Source organism: Microtus oregoni, unplaced genomic scaffold (genome assembly GCF_018167655.1).
Source record: "Microtus oregoni isolate MIOR12 unplaced genomic scaffold, Mior012 000033F_ref0000390, whole genome shotgun sequence".
Taxonomy (NCBI): domain Eukaryota; kingdom Metazoa; phylum Chordata; class Mammalia; order Rodentia; family Cricetidae; genus Microtus; species Microtus oregoni.
The window spans coordinates 13,446,639-13,469,946 of NW_024543092.1; the positions used below are offsets into that span (position 1 = coordinate 13,446,639).

The 23,308-nt window shown below is 42.0% G+C and overlaps 1 protein-coding gene and 1 long non-coding RNA gene across 4 annotated transcripts in view; one reads left to right on the plus strand and one right to left on the minus strand.

The window, feature by feature from the left end:
- Positions 1–20,038, minus strand: part of Ipcef1 (interaction protein for cytohesin exchange factors 1) — a 70,930-nt gene extending 50,892 nt beyond the window's left edge. For 2 of the 3 annotated variants that reach the window (XM_041680214.1, XM_041680212.1), the window contains exons 1-2: positions 19,911–20,038; positions 19,059–19,228 (exon numbers count right to left, since the gene is read on the minus strand). In XM_041680214.1, the coding sequence (XP_041536148.1) occupies positions 19,059–19,217 (159 nt within the window). In that variant the 5' untranslated portion in view covers positions 19,218–19,228; positions 19,911–20,038. Of the gene's footprint in view, positions 1–19,058; positions 19,229–19,444; positions 19,571–19,910 lie in introns of those variants that run through there. The other variant, XM_041680213.1, reaches the window with a different exon arrangement.
- The window catches only part of LOC121466477, a 28,363-nt gene continuing 23,984 nt past the window's right edge, over positions 18,930–23,308 (plus strand). The window contains exons 1-2 of the long non-coding RNA XR_005976774.1: positions 18,930–19,023; positions 19,161–19,249. This is a non-coding gene — a long non-coding RNA (uncharacterized LOC121466477). The remainder of the gene's footprint in view (positions 19,024–19,160; positions 19,250–23,308) is intronic.

Below are 23,308 nucleotides of genomic sequence, written 5' to 3' on the forward strand. Positions count from 1 at the left end.
CATGCTGAGTCTTAGTCCATGATGAGAAAGACTGAAGTCTTTAAAACTTAAGTGAATTGCTCTGCTAAATGAACAGTGTCAAATCTACCTCTAAATTAATACCTCTGGGTGGCCTGGAAGAAAATGGCCCAAACAGTCTCACAGTTTTGAATGCTTGATTTCCAACTGCTGGAACTATTTGGAGGGATTGGGATGTGTGGCTTTGTTAGAGTAGATTTGTCACTAGGGGTGAGCTTTGCAGTTTTAAAAGACTGGATTCCCTGTGCCAGGCTTCTCTCTCCCTCTGCCTTCTGCTTGTCACTCAAGATGTGAGTGCTCAGCTATTCTTGCCACTATACTCTACCATAATAGATTCTAAAATTGGAAGCCCAATAAAATGTCTATTTTTATAAGTTGTTTTTGGCCATGCTGTTACAGTAATAGACACCCTAACTAAGACAACCTCTATACCCACATGCTAATACAGCCCTCAAACCTCATCAGAGAAACTTCTACATGTAATAGAAATTTACAATTGACCAAGTTAGAGTAAGTGAATAAGCATCACAAATGAAACATCTATATCATACGCACACACACACACACACACATGCACGTACATGCATACATACACAGATGACTCAGAGATCATCATAGAAAATGAAGAGAAAGACTGTAAGAGTCAGAGGTCATGGATTGTAGCAAAAGTGTCTTCCAAACATGACAGATCAACTTTACTCATGAACCCAGAGCTGTGGTTGCCTACACAAGACCAGTACAAGATCAAGCCAGTCAGCACTATAGCATGGAGATGAGATGGCCATGTGAGCCCCCACCCCTAACCGGGAAAGTTTTTATTACTGATGGCTTCTCTGGGAAGGAAAGTCAGTCTTCTTTAAGGGTATGTCCCCTAGTCAGTTAATCACTCCCCCAGTAAATTGTCTCTCACCCCGGTATATGCACTGTAAAAATTGGGTTATTAAGAATAAGTAAAAAAGAACAGGAAGTGTGTGGGGATGGCGAAATAGGGGATGTATCTTAGAGGAGATAGGGAAGGAGTATAGGTAAATATAATCAAAATAAATTTTACGGTATTCTCAAAGAAAATCAGATCTTTTTTTAAAAAAATTAAGTAAATGCTAAGTATGTCGTGGTTAGAGATGGTTTAACAGATAAGAACATTTGCTATGCAAACATGACCACATAATTTCAAATCTCAAACACGCACATAAAATGCTAAGCATAGTGCCATGCATACCTATACACTAGTACTCTGGGGCTATCTGGCAGTCAGCCCAGCCCTAGGTTCTGGAAGAGACCCTGACTCAGGAGAATACGCTGGAGAATGACTAAGTAGGGCAGCAGAGATGATGCTTTCAGGCTCCATGCACTCATATGGGACTCCACATACCACAAACACATGATGAACAATTGAATGAATATGTTAAATAGGTCACTGGGAATCTAAAGTTTTTCTCATGAGAGTGAATTCTTATTTTCTGGAGGCTGATTTGCCTGCTGAGAGAATAGGTTGTTGCAAAAAGGCACCTCACATACTGGGATCCCTTTGCACACAGTCACTCTGCCTCCTGCTTCTCCATCATATAAGCCATACGTGGTCCTTGCTAAAAGCTAAGCAGGTCCCAGAAGCAGCCTTCAGAATTTGAACTAAATAAGCATCCACCTTCTTTTTGAGCCATCCAGCCTTCAGTATTTTATTATAGAAAATGAACTAAGACAGCCCTTCCCAAAATTCATGAGGTAAACACAAAGTTGTGTTGTGATTGCATCTTTAACAAATGGTTCATTCATCTATCCTACCATGTCATGTCCTGTCCATCACCATTAGCTTTTTGTTAAATTACTGACAAATCCCCCAAAGCCAGTTCCCCTCTTTCTAATTCTCTCCTTTAACCCAATATAGCATCCAAATGACATCCCATAGCAGTTCTGTCCATCAGGAACATGTTTCATGTCACTCCTCTAATTGACACCCTGCATGGTTCCCAGGTGCTCACTGGATGAAGCTTTAGTTGCTCAGCAGAACACCCTTCATGGGTGAGCCCTAATGAATTCCACAATTTCACCTTCTCCAGTATCCCTGCCTTCTGTTCAACCAAAAACAAACTGAAAAAATTGTAAAACAAAGAAAGCTGTGTTCTTCTGGAGCTAAGTAAGACACCCAATTCATGTCATGGACATACACCTCTATGCAATATCATAATCTCATTCATGTGGTAATAACATAAAAATTAATTTAAAATGGAACATATACAGACTGAGAAAATGGTTCAGTTGGTAAAAATCTTGCCACATAAGCATAGGGATTCAAGTTCAATGCCAAGAACCCATGAAAAGAGCTGACCAAAATGATCCACACCTATAACCCAAGCACTGGGAAAGCAGAGACAGGAGGATCCCTGGGCCTTGCAGACCGGCATATCTAACATGGTCAGGGAACTCCGGGTTTATTGGGAGGCCCTGTCAGAAAAAGTAATATGAGGAGCAATTGAGGAGGATGCCCAGCATTGACCTCTAGCTTCCATAGGCATGTACACACACACACACACACACACACACACACACACACACATGCGTGCATGCACACCACCACCACCACCACACAAAAACAGAACATACAAGTGTTGCTTTTACCAGTGTTTGCATGCATTTAGAAATATTGATTTGGTCAGCTGGTTCAGGAGGTAAAGGTGCTTGCCACCAAGGCTGACAAACTGAACTCTATCCCCTGGATCAAAAATGTGGTGCAAGATAAGAATGGATGCCTAAAATTTGCCCTCTGACCTCCACAAGCACACTGTGATATGCTCCCAATAAACAATACAGATTATTAAACGAATGAAAGATAAATTACATATCTTTGGTTCACTGGGTTTATTTTTTTTTGAGGGGTGCAATGAACTTTATTGATGTTATTCAAGAGAGTAGGGCTCCCTAAGCCCCCTCCTGCTATTCTGGGGGTCTGGGATGGAAACTGAGGGAGATGCTCAGTGTTAAGGGTTAGTTAGGCCAGGGACTGCTCAGCAGTCGAGGACCCCTCTCTTGCTGTGTCCTTGCTGGGATGGGTGGTCCAGGGCAGGCTTCTTACTCCTTGGAGGCCATGTAGGCCATGAGGTCCACCACTCTGTTGCTGTAGCCGAATTCATTGTCGTACCAGGAAATGAGCTTTACAAAGTTGTCATTGAGAGCAATGCCAGCCCCAGCATCAAAGGTGGAAAAGTGGGAGTCACTGTTAAAGTCACAGGAGACACTGGTTTCCTTTCCACAAAACTGAAAAGGCTGAAGCTCTTTCAACTAGAGATCCAAAGAAACCTGAGTGGAGCCATTGCATAAAGTTTCCCTAGGAACCCTCCTTCTCATACACAGCAGCTCTTGTCATTATTCTAAAGACATCTGAGCTGTATTCAAAGTCACATCAGCTGTGTCAAAAATGTCCCTTGCTTATTTAACCAGCAAAAAAAAAAAAAAAAAAAGCCCCAGAAGTGGCGATCACAATGGGCAGCTTCTCATGGAAAGACAGTTTTCTTCTCCTCCTCCTCCTACCTTTTCATATCTGCCCCTGCCTGATCCATTAACTAAAATAACTGACTCAGATGGTATCCTTCCCTTTAAGGATTCCTAACTTTCTAAAACGTCACTTGACAGTTATGTACTTGATAATTTCCCCAGATCTCTAACATGATCTTTAAAAGTATCCTCCAGCCACTGTACAAACTTATCAATCTTACGTGCAGTAGCACACAGCACTGGGCCCTCAGCCATAGGGTGTTCTGTAACTACAAACCAAACCTCCTTTCAAGTTAGCCCACCCACTTTCCCAGGCACCTCTGACTCCCTGCCCCCACCCCCAGCAGAACTTACTATTAGGTAGAACCAAAGTCTTACTTATATCAAAACTGGCAGAGTTCAAACATCAAGGACAGGAGTGAAGCTCCTCCCGTGTCAATCAGCTGTGTTCATCTCTCCCTTAAACTCTCTTTTCTCTCTCATGAAAAGCTTCCATACATTCAGTCAAGTCCTCACTGTGTCCCAGGTGTGAGAATATCGTAGTGACATGGAGACCTCATCTCTTGAGAGAAAGGAGACAATGAACTCAATATGACCCAAGGACTTAGGCAGCATCTTGTGGACTTGTGGACATGTAATTCGAGGCTGAGTAAGAGAGCACCATAATGGAGCTAGAGAATACAAGCAGGGCAGGATGCCTGCAGCTCCCTGGTGACACTAAACCCCTCTCCCTGTGGCCCTCTTATGTGAGTTTCCAAGAGTCATGATGGGTGCAATCTGTTTCTACAAGTCTGGGACAGGCTCCCTCCTGTTTGTCTTCAGAGCAAGAAATGGGCTACCTTCACAGTCCTCTCATGGTGGTGTGTCCTGGTTGTTGGTCTGACTCTCCTACAGACCAGCGTATTTTGAAGGAAGCAACTGTTTCATTTAATATATTTTTGATTTATAAGGCAATTGTCCATTCTGTGTGGAAAAGCTATACATGTGTTATGAATGACTGAGTGATGAAACATTTTTTCCCTTTGACAATAAAGAAAATATTAAAATAAGATGTGGAAACTATTTTGAAAAATATTTCAGCATTTTCTGAAAATCACAAGCATGAAATTTCTGCACAACCCAGCAATTCCGCTCCTGGGTACCTACCTACCCCCGCCATGGAAAACTCATACCCATGAAAAGAGTTGCAAGCAAATATTTATAGGTACATTAGTCATAGTATCTTAAGCAGGAAACAACCTAAATGTCCATTGGCGGGTAACTAAAGAGCATAATGTATTCATGCTCGCATGATAGAACACTATCATCACTAGAAAGGAACAAGCACCTCCTGCTAAACTGTACATAAGCCTTGGCAGCATCGCACTTACTGACAATACAAGAGACAATATGTTACACTATGTCTCCATTTCTATCAAGTTCATGAAGGTAGAATGCAAAGCAAGGCTTGAGGTGAGAATGTAGAATTAAGGGTAAATGGACACAAGGAGTCACTCTGGTCCTAAACAACTGACCTAAAGCCAGGTTGTTATAATGGTTGCATCAGTGAGTGGATGTAAATGAAGTGGTATTATGTTAGAATAAACACATCTCAAATAAGCTGAACATGTGAGTACACACGTGGAGGCTGATTCTCCTAGACTACACCCGAAGGCCAGATTCTCCTAGAGCACACAGAGGCCAAATTCTAGAGCACACACAGAGATTGGATTCTCCTACAGCACTCATACATGGAGGTTAAATTCTCCTTGCACACATGGAGGCTGAATCTCAAAGAGCACACTAACTTGAGACCAGTACTATAATCTGAACCCCTTTTTCTAAAATATAAGCTAGAGGGATATGAAGATTGGAGGAGAGGTGAGACAAGATGCCCTGGCACATTCAAACTGTGCAGAGGCCTTCTCATGCAAAAGTGGAAATCAAATTCAGACCAAAGAACAGAACTATAGAAGTGTGTCCTCTCACCAGAAACCTTAATTCTGGGGCCTGTCCTACATGCATCTCTGAGGCTTCATATGATAACATGTGGCACAATTTATATTCACATGTGACTTTAAAGAACACACACGGAACAGGCACCTGGAAGCTTCTTTTCCACAAAGCACTGACTCCTCACTTAAGCCTACAACCGAAATGCACTGAAAGCTTGCCTTCACTACCTTCATTTTGCTTACCTCTTCAGGTTGGAATATTCATCGCTGAAGGAGTGTCCACCTAACCTAATCTCATCCCCCTTCAAGGCTGAAGGCACCGAGATAAAGTTGACCTAAGTTTCAGGGACTTCAGATACCAGAAACAGTAGATCTTTACGGGAAAGATCTGCCCCCTGGCATACACACCTCTCCCATGAGGAGGACTCTCCATGATGGGTGACCATATCCTGAGACCTACATTAATCCTCTCCAGCTATGACAGTCAGAAAGACTTCTTGGGGCCACAAGCAGAAGCAGACAGGGGGGACAATGATGAGCAGACCAGGCTTCCTTCAGGATTGCTTCCTTTTGCTTATCTCTTGGCTCCTGCTCCACTCCATCACCCATTAAGCCTAAGCCCAAGGTTGGAACCCCAGACCTGTAACACAGAAGTTTATTTATTGATAGTGAAACCTAGTCGAAGAAGAGACATTGCTAGCATTTTTCACAATGATGTGGCTGTCACATTTCAGGTATTTACATAGAACCCATGCCTGCAAATGCACAGAATCTATAGCCTCCCTCTTCTTTCCCTGCAATGAAATTGATGACAGTGTTTGGTTCTGATGAGTAACTCATCCTCTCCTCTCTTTCAGAAAGGAACACAGAAATGGACACACCAAGCACCTTCCATTCGGCAAGCTTCACCTGGGTCGGTGAACAGAGAGCTGCATCCACCAGTCATGGGGGACAGCAAGCACTTCAGGATGCAAGAAAAAGTGTGTTTGGCTTGGTCGTCCTTCTTTCTACCTCCTCCCCCTTTATCCTTTCTTCCCCATCCTCCCTCCTTGTTCTTCTAGTTATAAGAAGCAGTTCTCACAGGGGGTGTGGCTGGGATACCTCAGAATGTGCTTGACAGAAGCAGCTAAGGCTATCATTGACTGAGCACTGAGCATAAGAAAGGTACCATTCTCTACCTTTGGGGTAAAATTAATCCTATTCTCAGTATCAGAACTGATGAGGCAGGTGATTTTTAACCCACACACCACCCAACTGTTGCTGTTGTCCCATGAAGAAATTGCACAGCATTCATAAATTTCCAGAACAAAGAACAGGACCCAGAAGCGAGTCATTCTAACAGGAGACAGATGGTTTTCCTTTGCCTTACAAAGAGAGCTAAAAGAAAGAGGAGAAGACTCTAGTTAACACATGGCCCAGGAGAAAGAATCCCGACTTGAACAGGACACCTGCCTGCAAGCCACTTACTGGCTCATCTTAGGCAGAGGAGTACCCTGAAACCAGTGTTTCCCAATGAAAAAGCAGACAGAACCAGTGTCTTCAAGTGAAATAAGATCAATGTGCATGTCTAATACAGTAAGACAGTACAGGACATAGAGCGCTAAGAAATTGTTGTCATACATCCATAAGAAAGGAGAAAGAATAACTTGGAAGGAGAACACTGATGTCAAGCAAGCTTCTCGACTCCATCTCCTTTGCTGATACCTGGAGCAGCTGTGACTGTCCCAGTTTCCCCTTGTCATTTTTGCATCAGATTAGTGGCTGTGAAGAGAAAATTAAATTACTGAGAGCATAATTATGGTTGCAAGCTTAATAATCTGTCTGTATATTATTTGGGGTGTGTTTTATTAAAAGTATTATTGCATTTCAGTTTATATGATATTGTCTTATAAATATAATTAGATTTTGATCCCTAGAGGGCTTCTTTTTACAGGTGTTTAGAAATATGTATTCTATACAGAAAACAATTGGTAGATGTCTTGGCTAATAAACAAAAGCCACAATTTCTTACAGAATCCAGAGATTCTCAATGTATTATAATTTTAAATGTGGACTGAGGTGGTATCAGAAAGCCTCCATAGTCCTGGGATGCTGAGGCCCCAACAAGAGAGAGGATCAAGGGCTCTGGGGTGGGCAGATAACGTGCAGTTGGTGCTGCTGGTGACGCAGGGAACCCTAGCCAGCCTTCCTACTGCCAGCAGCTGCATCTCTTCACTGGGAAGGTCTTCTGGGCCCTGATTCTACACTTCTGCCTTGCAAGAGATTCGCAAATCAAGCCCCTAGAATGGGCTCCTGCACATACCTGAGAGGGCTTGGTACATAAATAATCCAGCCGTTGACCCTTGGCATACTCACTCTGGATTTTGTATTTTACAAGAGTACTGAGTTCCCCAGGTTGCCTAAGCTTGGGTTACCTGCAGCTATCCTTGGCTTCTCTCTGCCTTCTCATCTGTCATTATCTTTCCAAGAGAGTTGCAGCTCTAGTTCTGAAGGGCTGCATGCACAGATTGAACAGAGCACCAATGATAAATGCACACAAAGGTGTCTCTACCAAGCAAACACAAAATGTTCATGTCATCGTTCTCAAGACAATGCAGTAGCAATAATATACTTAACGTTCATATTGTATTTGGTATTGTAAGTAAAGCAGAGATGATTTAAGGAATAAAGGAAGGTGTCTATAGATTACATTCAAATGGAGAGTCCTGGACCTGATCACCTTCTCAAATAAACCACTCATAGACAAATCTTCTTCTGGGAGTCTCCTTTTGAGAAACCTAAGCCAATCTATCTTTTTTTTTTAAGATATTTCATAACCATGTTTATTTCTTCTCTTGAGAACACTGTTCACAGCCATACCCATTTTTTTTATTGCGAAAAGAAGAAAAAAAACATAAACAAAAAAACAAGTTTCCACCTCCTCCCAGCTCCCCACCTCCCCTCCCCTCCTCCCACCCTTCTCCCCCTCCTCCCACCCCTCTCCCCCTCCTCCCACCCCTCTCCCCCTCCCCCCTCTCCTCTCCCCCCCCTCCCTCTCCAGTCCACAGAGGAGTCCGGGTTCCCTGCCCTGTGGCAAGTCCCAGGTCCTCCCCCCTCCGTCCATATCTAGGAAGGTGAACATCCAAACTGGCCAGGCTCCCACAAAGCCAGCACATTAAGTAGGATCAAAACCCCCTGCCATTGTCCTTGGTGTCTCATCAGCCCTCATTGTTCGCCATGTTCAGAGAGTCCGGTTTTATCGTGTTCAACTTCCTTAGCAATCAGGGAAATGCAAATCAAAACAACTTTGAGATATCATCTTACACCTGTCAGAATGGCTAAAGTCAAAAACACCAAGGATAACCTTTGCTGGAGAGGCTGTGAAAGAACGGGTACCCTCATCCATTGCTGGTGGGAATGCAATCTTGTGCAACCACTGTGGAAGTCAGTGTTTCGGTTTCTCAGGAAATTCGGGATCAACTTACCCCTGGACCCAGCAATACCACTCTTGGGAATATACCCAAGAGATGCTTTATCAAATGACAAAAGCATTTGTTCAACTATGTTCATAGCAGTATTATTTGTAATAGCCAGAACCTGGAAACAACCTAGATGCCCTTCAATGGAAGAATGGATGAAGAAAGTATGGAATATATACACGCTAGAGTACTACGCTGCGGTAAAAAACAATGACTTCTCGAATTTTGCATGCAAATGGATGGAAATAGAAAACACTATCCTGAGTGAGGTGTCCCAGACCCAAAAAGATGAATATGGGATGTACTCACTCATAATTGGTTTCTAGCCATAAAGAAGGACCACGGAGTCTACAAGAGGTGAACCTAAAGAAGCTAAGTAAGAAGGTGAACCCAAGGAAAAACATATAGTTGTCCTCTTGGCTAAGGGAAGTAGACCAAATTTCCGGGGAGAAAATGGGATCTTGGGGATGGGGTGGGATGGGGGTAAAGGGAGATGGGGAGAGAAAAGGTAGAAGGGAAGGAGGGGGGACCTGGGAAACAGGAGAATTGGGATAAAGGAAAGGTGGATAGGGGAGCACGGAACCACAATTCTTGGTTAAGGGAGCCAGTTTAGGGTGGGCAAGAGACTTGACCCTAGAGGGGCTCCCTAGTGCCCAAGATGAGGTTCCCAGTTGGTTCCTTGGGCAGCTGAGGATTGGGAACCTGAAATGACCCTATCCTAGAGCAATACTGACGAATATCTTGCATATCATCATAAAATCTTCATCTGGTGATGGATAGAGATGGAGACAGAGACCCACACAGGAGCACTGGACTGAGCTCCCAAGGTCCCAAGGAGGAGCGGAAGGAGGGAGAACATGAGCAAAGAATTCGGGACCACGAGGCGTGCATCCACCCACTGAGACAGTGGAGCTGATCTACGGGGAGCTCACCAAGGCCAGCTGGACTATGACCGAAAAAGCCAATCTATCTTTACCCAGAGAGAAAAAAAAAATTCCTGCTCATAGTAACCAATTGTGACAACACAATTATCCTTATAATCCTTCCTCATTATCACCTCCTGAGAAACACCCAGGGATATAGACACTTCACTGCCACAGTAGGTCCTTTTGGAGAGGAGACCATGAGGCATCTGGTGTACTATCCTATGTCTATAAATCAGCTTTCTTGGCTACTCTTAGACTCATGCTCTCTCTCGCCCAAGGAATAGTTTAATCATGAAAGTATGTTACAAAGAAAGTCATTTTAAAGCATTATTTCCAAAAACAGTTAAGATGGAGCCTTCATTATTTAAAAGCTTGGTGACTGTTCTCTACAATGAAAACAACCTCAGCACATGGGTCCTGCAATGAGTTACCCCCTGGTCAGCCTCACACGCTCTCTTGGAAGCCTCTAAGCCCAGGGAGGCTTTTCCTTTTCAGCAGTGCTGCCCAACTTCTTCACCAGGAGAGCCCAACAAAAGCAAAGAAATAAAGATGAAAGGGAAGTCTTAGAAAAATCTGATTGACTTTCATTATTATCGAATGGATAATATATCATGATAGCTAATAAACTGGATGTGCCATCCATAGTTAACGCAAGAAGAGAGACATAGTTGCCCACCAGAGAGCAATCCAGTCACTACGGCAGCTTGGGCAAGAGAGAAAGTCAGAAGACCTCACTTCAAGATAAGGAGTTATTGACAGTTGGTGGCTTCTAGGGGAGGGAGAATCTGCTTTCTTTAAGGGTGTGGCCTCTGATGGGTGAGTCTGTGGCTAATATAAATTGGACTGGGTGGGATTGGTGTATATATTTAATAATGTATGTATTTATAATTTATTTAATTCATTATAGATTTATAAATTATAAATATATGTACAATTAAATTATATATTTAAGACAAAGTTAGGAAAGGGAGCATGAGAGATGAAAGGATTTAGAAGGAGGATGAGAGCAAATGTGGTCAATATATATTATTTGCATATATGCAATTCTCAAATAATTAATTAAAATATTACCTAAAGATAAAATCTAAATGAATTCATATTCACATTAAAAAGAATAGCAGAAGAAGAAAGGGAACAACATATAAGATTTAAATGATGTATATCAATACTAGAGATTTAGCAGAAATAAAAAATAAGTAATAATAATAAATGGTAATCCTTGAGATAGCACAGTTAGGAGATAGCACATAATCTGCCATAATCCAATGTATATTAAGTCTTCAAGTAGCTTTCCAATTTCTCTAGACTGTTACAGGAACTCCATGAATGAACATCATTAAGATATCATTAAGATGCTATTGGAGGCCAAGCAGTAGGAACAATAGCTCTGCTTTAAATGAAAGTGGAATAAACATTTTTTAAAGACAATACACAAATGGCCAATAAGTGCAAGGGAAGGGTGCTCATAGTCACTGGGCATTAAGGAAATGGAACTTAACCACAATGAGATGCTTATCACCTCACACTCATTAAGAGGGTGAGTGCCAAAAATAAACCAGAAAGCAAATCCTGAGAGAGTTCTAGAAAAGCTGTAAGCCCTGTGCACCATCAAGAGGAAGGGAAGAGAGCAGTTGCTATAGGAAACCATTCCTGAAATAACTAAAACTATGATTACCCTGTAATTGCAATTCTGCACCTATACCCAGAATTCAAAGCAGACCATCAAAGACATCTTTGCAGGTCCTTATACTAGGAACATTGCATGAGTGTTCATCAATGGACATAACTGGATAACCAAATGCAACATGTGAATACACTAGGATGTCCCCAAGAAGAATGGAAATTGAAACTTGAAGATGTTGTCCACTGTGAAACAAGCCAGCCACAGAAGAATAAATATAATATAATTATACTTAGTAGGTAGACATGCAGTAGTCAAATTCACACACACAGAAAATCTTTGGTAGCTGCAAGGGACAATCAGAGAAGGGATTCACAGAGTGAGGTAGTGGGGAGAGTTTTAATTTGGTAAGATGAAAAGAGATCGGGAGGTGAAAAGTGGGGACGGCTGTACAATAATGGGAATATATTTAATGCCACAGAAATGCACCCTTTAAAATGCTCAAGAAACTTTTATGGCTGTGTTTGTACGTATATAGGTATATGTATAGTCAATATTTTTAAAACAATAACTTTAAAGATTTACACCCACTATTTTATGTAGGCAGAGGCTGTTCGTTCATTCCCAGCCAGACAAACCTGAATTAACCACACAGAAACTGTATTAATTAAATCGCTGCTTGGCCTATTAGCTCTAGTTTTTTATTGGCGTGCTCTTATATCTTAAATTAACCCATTTCTATAAATGTGTGCATCACCATGAGGCTCATGATTTACCAGCAGGGTTCTGGTGCGCCAGTCTCATGTGGCGGCTACATGGCTTCTCCCTGACTCTGCCTTCTTTCCTTCTCTATCTGCTTCGAATTCCTGCCTTGCTATAGTCTGCTAAGCCACTGGCTGAAAAAGCTTTATTAATTAACCAATAGAAGCAACACATAGACAGACGGATTCCCCACACTATTTCCCCTCTCTGTCTAAATGAAAAGGAAGGTTTTAACATAGTAAAATTACATATAACAAAACAAGTTATAAGCAAGAATTACAGCTACAATATTTATACCTACTTAATCTTTTGTTATAACTAAGGAAACCTATAACTATTTTTTAACTCCATTAAAGACTCCAGAATAATATAATATTACCTAAGTAAACTGGAAGTGCATTGTAACCAGCTTTGAAACCTCTAGAATTGACAGAGACACCTTGCTGCCTGGACAGTCACCCAAAGTTTTTTTGTAACATTGGGGCATCTTTAGCCTACAGGCCCATAGTATTCAGCAGACTTTTTCATGAGCAGGAAATTTTAAAGACAGTTTTGTCTATATTGGCAGTTTGTCAGTTACCCTTTTCTGTGTCCTGCAGAATGTCTGCCAGACTCTTTCATGAATTAGGAACCCCAAGAAGGACCATCTCACCTTTAGGCAAGTTTAGCAGTCATTTTTCTGTGAGTCCTACATGCAGTTCATACAGCATACCATTAAGCAGTCCAAGCAAGAGCAGTTTCTTGCCCAAATGGCTAATGAACTCCAGAGGAGCCTCTTCAATGCCCATCATCCCCAAGCAAGTGTATTTCTGCTAAGGAATGCACAAAGTGTCATTCTTTGTGTGTGCCCCTTTTGTGTCTGTGCAGTGCTTTTTATCTGCATTCAAAGATCCCAATTAGCTCAAAGTACAGATAGTGTTATTAACAGAAAAATGGATGCACATAGAGTTACTTCAATGATCTCCCTGCTGATAAATCTGATGCATACATTAGTATACATTAATATTTATAAATATGTATACTGCGTGTATATATAAGTGATATATATATACATATATATTATTGTAAGGTCACCTGGTCACTACCATGTCCTATGTCACCTTCACGGACCATCGACATTACCTCTTCTCTACTCAAACACAAATTCTAGGCTGGCCTACAATCCACCAGGTTCATGTCACTAGCTTACTTTCCTTTAGAAACTCTTCCATACACTGGAGTTCTCTTTGAGATGAACTCAGAAATGGGATTTCAGCTAAGACAGTATATACAGCATTCTGCTAGATGAGACACATATAATTTTCCTTGAGATGAAATATTGTCAGTGAAGATGTGAGAAAAATTTATGACTCATTGATAAGTGACATAAAATTAAAACTAAATGATTTCTCCCCACCAAAAAAAAAATATTGATATCTACTCTGTATCTTATATCAGAGTGTAACGAGACAGTTTAAATTACAGAAACGGACAAAGAAGATGGTTCACCCAGTAAAGGTTCTTGCCAAAAAATCCTGGCAATTTGAGTTCAAACTCTGGAGCCTAGAAAAAAGCAGAGAACCAATTCCACATAACTGTCATCTAACTTTCACATGTCCCCTGTGTCATGCACCCAAACTACACACACACACATACACACACATATAAACACACACACATTCATATGCACACAATAACAAATAAAAATATTTTTTAAAAACCAATCCACATAAGTAAAGAGTGTGTCAATAAAAAAAAAAAAATTCCCAAGCCATGGCAAATTCCCTAAGCTATTTTCTCACAATTCAGGTTTAGAGCGATTGCTCTGAAAGGTGCAGGACTCAAGACCAGGAAGTCGTCTTCTTTCCGGTGAGAAACTAACCCCTCCTCGTTTTTCTTTAGCTGAAAGAAAGGCTCCCCATTTTTGCCAAAACACTCAAGACAGTTCTCTTATAAATAGAGAAATTCTGGCTTTCAAGTAAGATTTTCTGGAAGGGTCAATTCTGTTCTACCAAGTGATTGAAGCTTAAATAGAAAAGATGCTCATCAAACTGCTTCCAAGAAAAGCACCGTCCACGTTTAAGCTCCTCTGAGAGGCACATTTTGTTCACAAGTGACACAGTTCCCACGAGGCATTGTCATGCAACTGTGTTGACAATGAAAGGAAGCACAATCACGTTTGCACAGATAAGGAGGAGCCTCAAAGGACCGAGAACTCTGCAAGGTGCGCGTTAAGTCAGACACTGCCCTGCAGAAGGCATGAGCTGACCTGAAATTTCCATGAAACAAGGTCAGACGGTTTACCCAGCAGCCCCGCAGCTCTCCTGAGCTGTTGCTGCAGCAACACAAATGGCATCAATATCGGTTCATTTATGCAGCAAACTCCCTCGAGTCTCTAGTAATTTTAGACAAATAATGGATAACACAAAAATAAACCAAATACGTAGCTGACAAAGAATCGATACAAAACTCTACATTTTACCCACAAATTCTTTCTCAGTTTTCATGGTCTTTACCCAGGCACTAAGACTTGGAGGTCAGTCTCACGTTAGCCTCAACTACCATGTCCCATATTCTCTCTGTGTGCTGCTCCTCTTCATCAGTGTGATGTGTTCTCACTGCCAGGGGCCACATCTGAACCCTTGCGTTCTCGGACCATCTCTCAATCAGGCTTCCGCAACACACTCCTTCACAGTTGACCGCTGCTATGTTCATATCATCACATGTCCATCTCCCTGCCAACCTGAGACTCTTCTTTAGTCCCCTCCTGTCTGCTAGTCCTACCCATTTGTGAACAGTGTGTCTGAGTTCCCTATTTACTGGGCCCAGGCCACCTCTCAGAGGAGTCACACCGTCTACAGAAAAGAGCCTGGTTCTGGTGTTGGACTATCTCAGGGTTAATCCCAGCTCTGCCATTTACTTCTTCAGAGGCTCTGAGCCTGTTCCTTCAGCTCTTGGTTTTCAGTAAACTCATTTGAAGAATGGGAGGAATAAAATCAATGTTGGGTGGTTATATGAAAATTAGACATCATCTCTACAGTACCATGCTGGTTCCTCTCACTCATACTATCCAGCCTTCATTCACATTTGACCTCTGACTCAGATGCTGACCCAATCCCCATCTTCTACTCCCAAAAGCGTCAAAGAAGGTGTTAAGCAAGGTTGGAAACAGCTGTGTGGGATATATTACAGTACAGGGATCCTTTCTAGAAAACCCCAAATTTAATTGCATTTTTTTAGCATAGAAGTGGAAATCCTATTCCTGAGAAATTATTTCCTGTCAAGAGAAATACTTGAATAAGATCTCAATTCTCAGAATCCCCTAAGCATAGCAAGTATCAATGATTCATCCTTCTCATTCACTTGAGAAATCAACAAATATTAATCAAGCACTTATTAAACGCCAGACATTAAAATACTAAAAATAAAAAACCTATGATCTTGCTATGTAGACATAATGATGAAATAATTATGAAAGACAGGAGTCTGACATACATTCAAAAAGAAGGATGTGTGTGACAATCAAACTACTATAAAATAATATAAAAGGAAGAAGACTGAGTAGGTAAGTTTAGCTCAGGGGATATGGTAAATCAGAAAATGTGCTATCAAATTCAAATGTGACCTTACGAAGAGGGGGAGGCTTGCTGCAATGGGCAGGAGAAAAGACTCCTGGGAACAGGGACAGCCTTTCTGAGCAGGGAATCTGTCTAGACAAAGGTGCACAGAGAGGTGGAACACATCAATAGGAATCAAATCTCCATCACCAAGCTTAGGTTGGGTTAAGATGGGGAGTAGTGAGAAGAAAGAGAGAGTACCAGTGAAGATGATGCCCTGTGCCAGGGGGTGGGTTTGAGCATTATCCACAGGGCACAGGAAAGTGAGAGGGTAGTATCCTAGTCCAGATTTTTCACTTGCTGAGATTTCATGGCTTATGTATGGTCCTGTAAGAAGCGGCATGAAGCTGCTTGTGCTGGAACCTTCCAAACCAAGGAAATGCTACGTGAGAAATTACTTCCTAAGGAAGTCTCGGTAGTGGTGCTGGGAGAAGCAACTTGAGCAGAAATGAGGCGAGCCATTTACCGGGTATCAACAACAGGCAGGCAAAGAGGAGAGGATGGCAAAGTCCTCAGGCAATACTGAGGGCAACAGGGATGAGCAAAGGGGTCTAAGATGATAGCTAGTACATTCACAGAGGAATTGCCCCTTCTGGAGAGGTTCTCTCAGTCTCCTTCTGGAAGCAATGGAATGCAATGGTATCATTTATCTGATCCTCAGGAAGTTTCAGGATGGCATGTCAATCAGTATGGACTTAGGAATCAAAGCAGCCTGAGTGTGAAGCACTTTTCGTCCTTCATGTATGACTTGGGAGGCTTACTGTGAGTCTCAATCTTTCCAGCTTTTAAAGCATGCTTCAAAGGTCTGAGGCCCTCTGTCTCTGTCTATTGTCTCTGTCTGTCTCTGTCTCTAGCTCCCTCCAGAGATTGAATCCTGAACCTCATACATGCTAGGCAAGCACTCTACCACCAAGCTATGCCCTCCAACTTTTTATGTTTCTTTTTCTTTTTGAGACAGTGATTCACTAAGTTGACAAGACTGTCTTTGAACTCACTCTATAGCCCAGGAAGGTTTTGAAACTGCAATCTTCGGCCTCAGCCTCCTGAGTGGCTAAGACTATAAGCCTGTGCCGACATACCCAGCTAGAGGTTGTTTTGAAGAATAGGTAAGAACCTGTGTGCAGAGTACCTAGAACATTCCTTAGCATACAACAAATGTTCTATGTTCTATGAGATAGGCCATCTTGCTATACACAAATCAGGAAGAACAAGGGATGGAGAAAGGAGAAGAAATCAGTCAACCCTTAGGCACCTTAGCTCTTAAATCTAAATTCTTGAAGTAGAGACAGTAAGTGCATATTTTTCTGTGAGGGCGTGTTTGACTGTTACTTTGCAGTTGGTATTAACACAGATAGAAGGAATATGACTGCTAAATAAATCTTCCTTGAGGTCTACCCACAACAAACATACAATTAGGATGTCAGGAATGAGGGTGGGAAAGAGAAAGCAAAGAAAAAGACATGAGAAGTCATCTGTGGGAGACTCTTCCTTTTGTGGACAAAAGTTATCCTCTACTTCCCTGCCCAACCAAGCTTATTCTCAGACTGATGCTACTAATTTACTCTTCTAAAATACACGACCAGCATCCTGAAGCTAACTGTCTGTCTCTGATGAAAGCACACAGGGATGGGGAGCCTACAGGCATCTAAGACTCCACCCTTTCCTCTCTCTAGGCCAAGTCAACATGGCCGCTCCATCCAGAGGAGGGAGATTCCTGATGCCTAAAACTAGGAAGATCTGATGCCTAAAAGTAACCGGATCCATTCTCCTAAGGGGAAGAGAAGCTGGAGAAGCCAAATGAGCCAAATGGCAATTGTGTGACTCCAGGAACTTCTTTCCCATTATACCAAGACAGGGACAGCACCTTCTGGCCAAATGAGGAGATGAGTGACTGCTTAATTGTGAGCCCTGTTGCATCCCGTAGATGTATCATGTCCAACAATACCCAGTCTATCCTACAGGATCAAGAAATTCCTCAGGACTGTTTATAGGGTAACTCAGACCAGCTCAACTTAAGAAAGATACAGGTAACAATTACCAGTGATAACTGCCAACATGCCATAGCCTACAACAATAAAAAATGGAAGCTGGTGAGGTGGCTCAGCTGATGAGGTGCTTGTTGCCATGGCTGACCACTTGAATTAGAACACAGGAACCCACACGATGAAATAAAAGAAGCAATTCCTCTTGTAAGTTGTACTCTGACTTCCACACATGAGTGGTGACACATATATACCCAAACACACACACATACAATGGATAAATAAATGTAATTCAATAATTAAAAATAAAATAACAGAAAACACGAAGTACTTAAATCAGCATTAACTCCCCTTAAGGAAGCTGTGTTTGTTTGGGAAACCACCCAGCCCCAGGTTGGCTTAATTTAGTACTATTCCTTTAAATGATTAAACAAATCGTCTCTATTGGTCCTTTTTCCAGCACAAAGGGACCCCAGTTCTCCCCAAACCTGCAGTGGATTTCCATTTCCCCAGAGTTAGCAACAGACTTCTATCTGCAAAGCTCTACAGATTATTTTCAACAACACCGATGTCCCTCTCAAAGTATCTCCAGCCACAAAAGACAATACGATAATTTAATTTCCAGCTCTTTTTTCCACAGTCAAACCATGGAGCTGACCACAGCAGAGTGTGCCCATCAAAGGACAACATCACCAACTACCTCAGTGAGTGTTGTCCTCACAGTGTCTATTTAATGTCATCATGGACCAATGTCACCAGTCCCACACGAGGCTGGTATACAGGGTTAGCAATCCCAAACCAACCCACCTGGCAAAGTTCAGGAGGAGAGGAGGCAGTGGGAGAAGGGATAAATAGCATGTCTCTGAACTGATGGATTTGGGCCCTCGGTAGAGGGCAACTTTTAATAGGACCTTAGCTAGGCAAAATTCCCATAGCGATCACTATCCAGACAGATCCTGAAACAACTAGGATCTCACAGAACAAATGACATCAGAAGAACCCAAACAGCTTCTTCCTTAAGCAAGGATATAATTGGGGTCCCTTTTCTTCCTCTCCAATCAGAATAGTAAAGCCAGATGGCTGCTTCTCCGAGCAGCTCAGCTCGCTAACCTGCATAGCTCCTGGAGCAGAAATGAGCCCTCAATCAAATCTGCTGGTTTGCTCTGCTCCAACTCCCGGAGATCAGGATCAACTTCCCCAGAAGGATCGCCTGCCCTGTGCGCTAGAGGCCACTCTGGTAAAGAGGCTGGGGCAGGAGGAGGGACCACTCACCATTTGGTTGCTGTACCAGTACAGCGACGACCCCTTCAGTACCACCCAGAACTTTTTCCATTTGTTGCTTAGAAAAGTTCCCTTTTCCTTTTTCTTGTACAGCCAACCCTGGCAGTCAGCATGGCCCAGATCTTTACACGATATCCTCCTCCGACTCATGGTGAAAAAACCTGCAAAGGTGATACGAACAGGTAAGTGTGACCCGAGCTCAGGGGACAAAACAAAAGGCAATGGTTAGTTGTTTGCACGGCAATGGTTGCATGTTTACATTCATGCAAAGTAAGTGTAAAAGAAGAAAGGAAGGAAGGAAGGAAGGAAGAAAGAAAGAAGGAAAGACTCCTATGTATCTGTTTTATTTTTAAACATTCATTTAGTGCCTAGAATACCCAGGCAAAGAAGCAGTGAGACTTCTATGCAAGCATGGGTCGGAAAACCTTAGTCAAAAAGAGTAAGTTGAAAACGGGAGACTCTCTGGGCTTGCTGGCACATTGTGGCAGACACACGGGTCCTTCCCATAGTAACAGCGGCAGTTATGCAACAGACACGGAAGGGTTAAAACCCACTTAGGACACCAGGGACTTCCTGGCTCTGTCAGTTTCTCTAAGCTCTGAGGACAAAGCACGAGGGACCGGTCCAAATGAACAGCATGTCATTCTTTCTTAAAATCAATCCCAAAGCAGCCAAAAATTTTAATCTGCCGTCCATCTCCTGATATTAAATTCAGACAGACAAGACTCTGATCACTCCCCCCCCCCCCCCCGAAGAAGGCATCCAGTAGAAAGGAAGAAAAAATAAAAAATTCACACTCACAGGCAGGAGAAAGGGATAAAGGAACAAAAGGGATCTAATTACCTTGAGTTTTCTTCCTCGGCTTCTGACGCAAGGGAACCTGCTGGAGATGCAGGAAGGAAAGAACAGAGGCAATTTCTGATTGTGTTGTAACATTTGTAAAGAGAGAAGGAGGGAGGGGGTGGCAGTGTTTATGAGCTGGGTGGATTCTAAAAAAAAAAAAAAAAAAAAAAAAAAGAAAAAGAAAAGAAAGAAAGAAAGAAACTCTCCAAGCAGAGCTCAAGGGGAGCTAGGAGCTGAGGCACAGAATGTGCTAATTAGAATCGATGTGCATTGAGTGAACCTGGAAAAAGGTAACAGGGCATTTATCTGTCAAGCTTCCTGTTTCCTCCCACAAGCAATTCTCGCTACTACTTGGGTTAGTGAGGGCACGCACCGTGCTTGATGAAGTTTTAGAAAATCATGAAATACTTTACCTATACATTTTTGTGAAAGAAGAAACAATATTTCTTTTCTCTCTTGATTTCTAAATAATTGTTTCTATCTCAAGCTGTTAAATGCTCACATCAGACTAATTTCATGGAGGGTTCTAGCTACACCATGAAAATTAAACAGCCTGGGAAAAGAAATTCCTTATCTCTTCTTGTGTGACCTCAGGGATTCTAAGCCTCCTGATGGGGAATTTCTTATTTGTAGCCATATCTCATTCTATCTTTATCTCTGAATATTTCTCATGTTTTATAGACAATAAATATTCAAATATTCAAATCAGACATGATGATATATATAAAATACACACATTTTCCACAACATATTTTCACCGTCATGTAAAATCAGATTCCCAGACAAAACTGGAAAACTCAAAGAAAAAATATGCTTACAAATGTCTCTCTCTGTTTTCTCTCCTCTCTCTTCTCTCTCTCTCTCTCTCTCTCTCTCTCTCTCTCTTTCTCCTGTCTCTCTCTCTGCTGCAAATATTACAGAGAACTTTAGCTTTAAAAATTTTTATTTTTCTCTACAGCATCTAAGGTTTAGATCACTTTCATTTATTGTTAGCAAGCAGAGACTTTAACATTTGAACATGCAATGAAAGTAGCCCTAACAGCTGGTAGGTAATCTCAGGAATTCTATGGTACTCTAGATGCAGCCCGCTAGTAGTCCACATCTCTAACTACTGATGTATATGTAATTCTGCCGTATGTTTGGTCAGAGAATACGATCTACAGTAGGATAGAATTTTTAAAGCCACAGGTCCAGAATTAACAAGGAGCTATATACCCAAAAAAGTCACTCTAGACCTACCTCTTCATTTGCAAAATCAAGAGACTTACAGAAAATCCTCAGGAGGCTGAGACCGGAGGATTCTCGCTTGACTAAGGGCAGAATGGACTATAGAGCAATATGTGTGTGTGCATGTGTGCACATATGTGGATATATACATATATGTGTGTGTGTATATGTATATATATGTGTATATATGGAATTCTAATTCCATAAGGCTCAAGGAGAGCTGCCAAGATTTATTTGGGGAGAAAATCATATTTCTTTGAATAATCACATATCAGTGCATCTTGGAAATATGAAAAGATAAGCAAACATTCAATGACGAAAACTCCCCATTGTAGAGTAAGCATGACTTGTGTTTCCCTCAGCGGAGAGGATAGAGTTAAGGTTAAATTGTGTTTCTTCAGGGATACAAAACCAGTGAAATCCTGACCTGGCTTTTTATTTTATGATCAACTTTTCTATCCTTGGATCATTGATTGATCTCTTTCAGGATAATGTTTAAGCAAACTCAATATGTGTCAATCATGACACGCTAGTTAAGTCTCAACATTATCATATTAAGGGGCTCATCTCCCTCCATTTCCCAAATATTTTCCACACTGCCAGCTCCTTGGTCTAAGATCCAGGCTGTTCTTTAGTCTCTGGGCTTTTTTTTTTTCTTTGTATGCCAAAATCCTGAGATCAGTAAACCCAATTAGCACCTACTGGCTATGTAATGCCAGTCAAATTGAGAGCTAGGGTTAAGATAAAGTGAGTAAAGGTTATATGGTAAGGTTTGGGAAATCTAGGGTCCCAAAGAGCAATGCTGTAACTGAGGACCAGGGAGGGAAGAAAGCAGAGGTGTCCAAGCTTATTCCTAGAAGGCTGGAGCCCCAGGTAAACAAGATGAAACTGCATCACTTCAAACAACAGCTCTTAAAAAAGAACAACAAAATGGGAACCAATGCCTAGGGGTCAGCTATGCAGTTGTAGAAGGGAAGAGCAGAAGCAACTTCCATTCCGTGGCTCCTCAATCATGGAACAGGGAACTGAGCCTCTCCACTGGGAAGTTGTTATCTGTGTCCCCCCCCACACACACACACACACACTGCTAGCTCTTCGTCTCTGCCATCAAGCCATCAAGCCTACAGTGGCTTCCAGGTAAATAAATCCCCAAGTCAAAATGTGTCTTTATTTCTCCAAACACCAGCTGGATTCTTGCACCTAGCATGGGTTGAGAGTTAGGAATCCATATCAGGTCAAAACAGCCTCCACCCAGCAAAGTGTTCCATCCCTCCCAGCAAGCTCCTTGTGATTCAAGCCTGCCCTGATAGTCCTCCCACAAAGCAAACTGGCTGTTCAAGTGTTTTCCCCTAGCCAGAAGCAGGCTGCACATTAGAGAAATAACAAATTACCAAGGGTTTCGGTTTCACTTGATAGATGTGCGTTTGAAACCCCAACTGCTCTACAAGAAGGAATAAAAACAACCTCTGAAAAGATTACTGAGTCTAAGACACATTTTCCTCCTCACAACAGGAAGTGGAACCCATGAACTAGTCAGTTTCAAGACCTTCATGTGGCTTTCTCACTGAGTAGGTGAAAACATGAACAGCCGCTTGAGTGTTTTATGGGACGATTCCGACCGTCACGGACATTTAGAGTTAACTTAGATATTCCTCCCAACTTATTTTTTTCCTGTTTGAATGTTACAGATAAAACTGACCACTTACTTTAAAACTCTAAATTTTCCCTAAAATAGATCTAAAATTGGGGAGGAGGGTGGCAGAGAGATTCTCATTGGAAATGCATAGATAATTTTTATTAAAGAAAAGTGTACTTTGGCTTTGGGAAGATGGCTCAAATGTTTCATTTGAGGGCCAAGTAGAAGGCTCAATCAATAAAGTGCTTGCCATACAAGCATAAGGACCTCAGTTAGATGCCCAGAAACCAGGTTAACCAGGTATGGTGGTGTATTTATAATGTCAACTATAGGGAGGCAGAAACAGGCAGATCTCTGGAACTTGCTAAGCAGTCAGGTTAAGACTACTCAGCGAGTTTCAGTCCAATGCAAGACTCAAATAACAAGATGTATTCTTCCGGAGGAATACTACCTGAGGTTGACCTCTGACCTCTACCTACACATCTATGCACATATACATGCATACACACACATGCATGTTCAGTGATCCTGGTCA